The sequence below is a fragment of the Stegastes partitus genome, unplaced genomic scaffold (genome assembly GCF_000690725.1).
Source record: "Stegastes partitus isolate 25-593 unplaced genomic scaffold, Stegastes_partitus-1.0.2 Scaffold660, whole genome shotgun sequence".
Taxonomy (NCBI): Eukaryota; Metazoa; Chordata; class Actinopteri; family Pomacentridae; genus Stegastes; species Stegastes partitus.
Window position 1 is genome coordinate 222,101 of NW_007578391.1, and position 8,036 is coordinate 230,136.

General features: G+C 44.5%; 1 protein-coding gene across 2 annotated transcripts in view; it reads left to right on the top strand.

Moving 5' to 3' along the window:
• LOC103363452 (WD repeat domain phosphoinositide-interacting protein 1-like) overlaps nt 1-8,036 on the top strand; it is a 14,260-nt gene that overhangs the window by 2,392 nt on the left and 3,832 nt on the right. The window contains exons 2-9 of one of the 2 annotated variants that reach the window (XM_008290224.1): nt 598-680; nt 1,919-2,088; nt 3,231-3,327; nt 3,493-3,590; nt 5,489-5,581; nt 5,906-5,976; nt 7,105-7,212; nt 7,315-7,479. In XM_008290224.1, coding sequence (XP_008288446.1) covers nt 598-680; nt 1,919-2,088; nt 3,231-3,327; nt 3,493-3,590; nt 5,489-5,581; nt 5,906-5,976; nt 7,105-7,212; nt 7,315-7,479 — 885 coding nt within the window. The remainder of the gene's footprint in view (nt 1-597; nt 681-1,918; nt 2,089-3,230; nt 3,328-3,492; nt 3,591-5,488; nt 5,582-5,905; nt 5,977-7,104; nt 7,213-7,314; nt 7,480-8,036) is intronic. The other variant, XM_008290225.1, reaches the window with a different exon arrangement.

The following is an 8,036-nucleotide window of genomic DNA, read 5'->3' on the forward strand; positions in this document are numbered from 1 at the left end:
CTGTCATTTAACTGAACCGCAAGAGAAAAGAGCAGAATAGAAGGACTTTCATGTTTTTCAGCATTAAAGTTTAACAGAAAAAAAACAAAAGATTAAATCCTACGTTTTTCCATAATTTCCCTCGTTTACCATTAAACCAACATCGCTGTTTGTAACACGTTCTTTATTTGGAAAACAAAAACGTGTGATACAGTGAGAATGATTTGTTCAAACTGCGACGCTCCTCCAGAGTTTAACAGCCACTGACACCGTCGTCTGGAACTTTGTGCTTCGTCTCATGGTCTTCCTCAGCTGATGCCGTTATCAGTCACCTGCTGCCACATACTGGGATCACATGATGGCAAACGCTGCCTTCACCATCTTATAGGTTTGAAAGCTGCTGAGGCCCGCCATGACGCTGTCCTTCCTGCCCTCTGCTTAGTATCGCTAATATTAATATTAATAGGCCAAAGGAACTGGATGCACCTCGAGTCACTTTACTGTCACGTCCAGTGCATGAATTTCAATAATGTCTGTATATGAAATACTGAGAGAGTCTGGAGCTCTGGAGATGTCTCCAGTTGTGCTGTTTGTAATTGTGTGTTTGTGTCATTGCAGGTCTCTGGCTCTGGGAACAAGGACCGGCTATAAGCTGTTTTCTCTGACCACGGTGGAAAAACTGGACTGCATCCATGAGAGTGGTGAGTATGGAGCTTATGGAGGATTAGCCAGAAGAAACCTGCGATTGTTCTTGTTTTCCTCTTGTAGAGAAGCAGCTTTTTTATGTGTGATTAAACTGTCTTTCAACACCGCAAGTGTTTATGCTCGACTAGTTCGTCCAACCAGCAGCCCACTAGTAATGTCACGGCGCCACTTTAAAGTTTGGCCCATGATGGTTCTGGCCTGAAAATTTAGTCTCAAACTGGACCAAGACACAGGAACCGCTGACCGTTATATCGCAGGTAGTTGCATGTGTTTGAAGATGGCGGACAGCGTGACCTCAAGCCCCGTAAAAACTCAACTTGTAGGAACGGTAAGGTAAAATAAAAACTATATTCACCACCACCAAGCATCTATTTCTACCCCATGGTCCTCAGAAGTATCTCTAGTTCCTGATGATGGAAACTCTTCAGTGCTGTTTAGCGAGACAAACCTGGAATCAGTAGAAAATGTGGTACGGCCCGCTTTGGCAAGTCATCACAAAGCAGCTGCGTCTGTCTCTGGACGGTGTTGAAACATCTTTGGATAATGACTCCTCCAACAACCAGGATTTGTTTTTTCAGCAACGCAAAATTTTGACCCTATTTTTCTCTAAAACTAGTAAATGTGGTTCGATCCACTTTAACCCCCTCAAATATGAACATTTTGACTTTAGCTGTGTTCACAACTTTGTACCAACTAATATGTTTGAAGGAAACTGAACCCTTAACCTTAATAAATCTTAATTTAAGTTTACTGGTCATACAGACATTTTTATTTTAAACAAATTCATCATGTGCAATCAAAATCTTTTTAAACCTTAAGTCTTGGTTCTCACAGAGATCCCACAGTCTCCAAATGTCTGTCAGGCTGCTGTAGCACTGTAGCATCGCACTGTGTGGAAACAGGTTTATTCTGATGTGAAATCTCCAGACGTTAGACGGGCTGTGTTAGTTTTGAGGGAAGATTTCTCTGGTACTTGTATTCTTATTTTATTTACTTTTATTTTTTACTTTTTATTTTTATTCTTATTTGGAATTACTTGTTTACTTTAACTGTTTTGCTTGCTTTAACTGTACTCCGGCAAAACAATTTCCTTCGGGATGAATAAAGTTTATCTTTATCTTTATCTTTAAGATTTGCGGTAGTTTAGATTTCTGCATGGAAGTGAGAGTACGCAGAAGTCGGCATTAAAACAGCACCGTCGCTGGCTGCTTTTCCCGCTCGATGTTCTTCCCAGCAGAGACTCCAGATGTCTACATCGTGGAGCGCCTGTTCTCCAGCAGTCTGGTTGTCGTGGTGAGCACCGCCATGCCACAGCGCATGAACATCTACCACTTCAAGAAGGGGACGGAGATCTGCAACTACAGCTACCCCGACAACATCCTCGCCGTCAAGCTCAACAGACAGGTGAGCGTTTTTGAAACATCCAAGACCTTCAGTGTCACACATCAGAGTCTGTGTGTGACAGATGGACGTAGCCTTCAGGTCTGAACAACAAAGCCAATGCCATTCTTTCTAAAAGTCAGCAGGGGGCGACTCCTCTGGTTGCAAAAATAATCGTTTGCATAGAAATCTACTAAAATGACCCTGTTCCTAACTTGATCTGTGACCTCAGTAAAGATTCTCCTAATGAGCTCCTTCTCTGCTAGTTTGTAGACTTTGTGAACACATTGGTCCTGTTATCTTGTTGATGTCTTATTGACAGGTTGCCACTGTACAGTAGTTTAGTGGCCTTCACTCCATCAATCACCTGTAACGGTTTCAGAAGGACCAAATGAGGCCTTAACGAACCCCATTGTGTCAGGGGGGCACTAACGACTCACATAACGACGGGGAGGAGCAACAAACCCCCAATTAAAACCCAAACTCAAGTGTAAATGGCTCCTTAAGGATATAAGTATCTGGATCTCCCAGTTAGTCAGTGAGAACTGATGAAGCGTCTTGGATGAGAGGTGGAACGTCTTCAAGGAACTCAAGCAAGTCCAGTTGCTACGATTAAACTACGAGTCTTTACATTTATTAATCAAGGCACGCTGTGGCTCTTAGTCCACAACAAACCACCTTTCTTCTCCATCTCCTGTGAATGTACAGACCGCTTCATCTGTAAAATCAGTCAGTTTACCTAATATTGGCTCTACAGCAGACTTTCTAGTGTTTCTAACTGACTGTAAAGTTTACATCCACTTATATAGACCGCATGTTTTCGTTGCAGTTTCCGATGACTCCTTTAACTCAGAATTTTCCATGATGTAGTCATTGAAACACAAAAAACGGTCGAGCATTTTGGCCGGAACGTCCCAATGTAAAGGTTAAAGAAGTCTTCTGTCTCGTTCCGCACGTCTTTGTTAAAACTAAGGAACTGTGAGACCCCTGTAGCGACACAACACGTGGACAGATCCGATCTCTTAACGTTAGAATGACTTGTGAAGTTTGTTGTCTCTGAGAGCAGCAGGTGAAACCGCAGCGTTTTCAGAAATGAATTGTTGATGGCTGAGATGTTCTCCTGTGATTCTGCTGATGAATGACCTGAGGGCTGCCGTGTCCTGCAGAGACTAGTGGTGTGCCTTGAAGAGTCCATTTATATCCACAACATCAAAGACATGAAGCTGCTCAAGACTCTGCTCAACACTCCGTCCAACCCCTCAGGTGAGACAGTAACAGAATAGTTTACTACAACCTTACTGGCCGTCGTTCCTCTTGGTTATAACAGTACTTTGACTCCCCCTAATTCATCACAACATAAAACAAGAGTGTTGCGATGAATGGGAAGTAAATATATTAATACACTACCTGAACTCTTTTTATCTGCAGGTCTCTGTGCTCTTTCCATCACTCATTCCAACTCCTACCTGGCGTATCCGGGCAGCTCCAGCACCGGGGAGGTCGTAGTGTACGACGCCATCGGTTTGGTAAGAAACACGTCAGATGCCACATCTCTGTCTGAGGGATTTAAAATGGAATCAGCTGATTTTAGGTGGATGTGCTTCGGTGTCAGAGTCCTGCAAAACCTGACAAGAACGTTTCCTCCAACATTATCCACTGTGTGACCTTGTGCAAGTGTAGTTGAAGGACCAGCTGGTTGGTCCATCAGTTAGTCTGTCAGTTGTTCAGTCAACCAATCAGTTGGTCGTCATTCAGTCGGTCGGTCAGTCAGTGGATTTCATTGTTATTCGTTATTCTACCCAGTTGTCAATGACCGAAAGAACAAGATCGCGGATACAAGCGGCCGAAATGAGTTTCCTCCACAGGGTGGCCGGGCGCTCCCTTAGAGATCGGGTGAGGAGCTCAGTCACGAGGGAGGAGCTCGGAGTAGAGCCGCTGCTCCTCCACGTCGAAAGAAGCCAGCTGAGGTGGCTCGGGCATCTTTTCCAGATGCCTCCTGGACGCCTCCCTGGGGAGGTGTTCCGGGCGCGTCCCACCGGGAGGAGGCCTCGGGGAAGACCCAGGACATGTTGGAGAGATTATGTCTCTCCACTGGCCTGGGAACGCCTAGGGGTCCCCCTGGAAGAGCTGGAGGAGGTGTGTGCGGATCGGGAAGTCTGGGCGGCTCTGCTCAGGCTGCTGCCTCCACGACCCGACTCTGGATAAGCGGGAGAAGATGGATGGATGGATTCTACCCAGTTGTGTGTTGTTGCCTGCAGCTGTGTCACATCTTCGTTCTTCCTTTTCTTTCCTTTGTGTTTGTTCCTGTACTGTGGCAGAGAAGTTGGTTTTTGTGGGACCGTCCAGATCATGAGCCTCGTTGATTTATGTGAGCCTGCTCCACTGGAGGCCTGAGAAGGAGTTTTTTCTTTTTTTATGTGGTTTTTGGGCTTTTTGCCTTTATTTAGAGCAGTAGAGATAGACAGGAAGGGGGGAGGAGAATGGGGAGAGACCTGCAGCAAAGAGTTAAACCCACAACTACTGCGTCTGGGAACTACAGCTCCTGTTCATAGGTCGCCCGCTCAGCGAGGTGAGCTGTAGGGGCACCCCTTCATCATTTTCCTAAAGAAGCAAGACTGTCATGTAGGACTACATGAGAGCTCCCCACAGCATGATGAGTACGTAACCTAACCCACAGGACACCCACCTCGCTACGGCATCCCACCGTGTCCATGCAGCCAGACGGTTTGTTTTCAGAGTTCTTCAATGCAGGTTTTTATCTTCACACAGTATTTACCTGCATATAAAACATGTACATATATACTGTGCTACACTGTGTGCTGTGCTTTAGATCAGTGCCATGCTGTGTTAACACTTTCACACTGAAGTTGACCTGAAACAGAACTCACCACCAGAGCAGGATTAACTCAGAGGACAGCTGTGACACTGTTGTTGCTGATGAACTTTTCTCTGAAGCGGTTTCTTTTGAGGTCTTCTTGTCGTCTTTCAGTCGTCCGTCTTTTATTGTCCAACGGGTGGTGATGCCCTAAAACATACAGTAAAGTCTGAAGAACACAGATTGTGCTCCAGTTAGAAAGTAGAACATGATATTCAAGCTGTGCCAGTTGTAAAGATAAGACTTGTGATAATGTGGTGACGAACACGATACCAGGAAACACAACAGTCTGCTGTGTTTGTTCCCAGAGATGAGCTCCTGTTGTTCTCCTCTGACCGATGAGACCACGTTGTGTTTTTAAGCTGCGCTCGGGTTTGTTTTTACCTGGAAATGCCTCATCTGACTTCAGTCACACGCTGCTCTGTGAACAAAGAACGCGTTCATTCACTGTGTGATGCTTCGTACCGTCTTTCACAGAAAAAACTCCAGTTAAATGGTTGCACACGTCTTTTGTGGCTGCAGAGTAACGCACAGCTTGTGTCATTTCAGAACACTGTCACTGTGATCCCGGCTCACGACAGTCCTCTAGCAGCTCTCTCCTTCAACGCCTCGGCCACCAAGCTTGCCAGCGCCTCAGAGAGGGTAAGAAAACCTGCCACAGAACCCACCAACCTGCTGAAGTCCTAGAACCTGAGACAGGATCTTAGGTCCAACGTCCTGTCGTGGAGGCTCATGTTCCCCACAGAATGAATGCTCCTCACTGTGATGAGCTTTCCCACCATCCACTCTCTGACCAGAACTTTCATCCCTTGAAAGTGATGTCAAAAGCCTTTGGTTGGATAAATTCTGTTATGAGTTACAACGTTTATGATTAGAAATGACGCTGAAGATCTTCACTCTGGATCTAAACTATGCTCACACGTGTGGAGCTCAGTAAAGATAATCGGACTTTATATGTCTCCGCAGGGCACCGTCATCCGAGTCTTCTCTGTTCCTGAAGGATTACGTCTGTTCGAATTCCGCCGAGGCATGAAGAGGTCAGAGTTGTCCAACATCCTTTAAGATCTGCAGCTTGTAGACGATCTGAAGTGAAAGTGAAACTGAGCGGAAAGCTGAAGATGTAAAGCTCAGCAAATAGCCAGAACAGATGAATAGATCGTGTTTTCATTTGCATACTAAAGACTTTGGCCCTAAATTACATGCTTTGTTGATTTCACAAAAAACTAGAAGGTAGGTGCAAATGTTTGAAGAACCTCCTACGTGTAACATCTCAGAACAAGAATCACAGTCATGAATTTCCAGCTGATGACAATTCAGAGCTGATAAATTCTCTGATTCTTCAAATCTCGTGGCGAAACCCGACAACAAACAAGCACCTCATAAGTAACCGACTCAGGATCTGAAACTGAAGCCGACTGATGCCTACAAAGCACAGCGAGGCCACGAAGAGACGTCACAGCTCAGAAAATGGTGCTTAAGGGAAATGCGGTAATGTAGAGTTGTGGACAGATGTTCAAACTCAGTCACCAACAATATGTTTGGAAAACAAAGAAGCAGTGTTCAATGAAAAGAACACCTTTAAAGTTGCTACTTTAGAGTAGAAATACTTTATTAACCTTGTAACGCCAAATGTTTTTTTTTAAACCTTTGCGTCGTCAGTGTGATATTCTTTCCCTGAAAACCCTGATGTATACAATCAGACACAGATAATCTGCCATGCATCAGTAAATCAAGCCCCCAAAATGCTGGATGTAGCAAAAATTATGCAAATTAATGTTTAAATATGAAACTTGATGTATATATATATTTTTTTAAATTTATCGGAAGGTTCAATAAACAATACTTTTTTTTTTTTTTTTTTTTTTAAAGAACTTTCTAACAATTATTTCCTGGTTCAGGCTTTACTGGGTGAATCCTTGAGGGGAAATTCGGTTGTCACAGCAGAAAGAGTAACGTTAAAACCACCGTAAATAGAGATAAATAAGCAAAAATTTGCAATAAGTAAAATTAAAATAAACATTTTGCACATTGATGGAACATCGTGTGACTGAGATGCTGACGTGGACAATAAGCTCCACAGCTGACATTAGAAGTGACGGGGAAAGTTGTTTGTCTGCTTTAAGTTATTGATTATCCTTCATGTTTGAACGTGTGTTTGTCTGCAGGTATGTCAGTATCAGCTCTTTGTGCTTCAGCCCCGATGGTCAGTATCTGTGCGCTTCCAGCAACACAGAGACAGTTCATATCTTTAAACTGGAACAACTGGGACCAAGGTACACACACGCGCACACACACACACACACACACACACACACACACACACACCCTAGTGTTGGACTTCATTTGTGTTTAACATCAGAAATGTGTGTGTGCAGTGGAGAGGACGAAGCTGCCACCTGGACAGCATACGTGGGGAAGATGTTCTCAGCAGCCTCCAACTATCTACCTGCTCAGGTGTCCGGCATGATGAGCCAGGACCGGGCGTTCGCCACCGTCCACCTCCTGTCAGCCGCCCAGAGGAACGTCTGCACTCTGGCTGTGTGAGCGTCTCTCTGTTCTTTACCTTCCAGAGGCTTTGCATTAATCCTGTTCTCTAGTCGCAGTTAAGACCTCGAGAGAGATTTGACCGTGACCTCCACACGTAGATTCAGTGCATGACTGCAGCGCTACCAAGTTGATTTTGGATCCTTTTATCACTTCTTGTTATTTTTTAATTTGCAATTCTGAAAACATGCAGGTCACATTAGCAGCTTTGCATGTATAGCTGGTTCTGATCAGTGGCAATAGATGTTATCAGATGCACGAATTAGCGAGACAGAGAGAGAGAGAAAGATGGTGGACGAGATAACGTGACTGAGAACTTGTCATCATCCTAAACTGTGAGGATCGAGCAGCAGAGTTGGACATGAAGAACTTTGGACGACGTGATTTAACATTTATCTTGCAAAATGGCGTCGATGCACGAAGCATAAGCGAGGATCCTGCAGAGCAAAGATCCTTTTTAACCGTCCTGTTTTATCACATTAACCATCAAACGAGCAGCAAACATGACAAATACTCATCGAGCTCTTCGGCTCATCCATCCATCCATTATCTA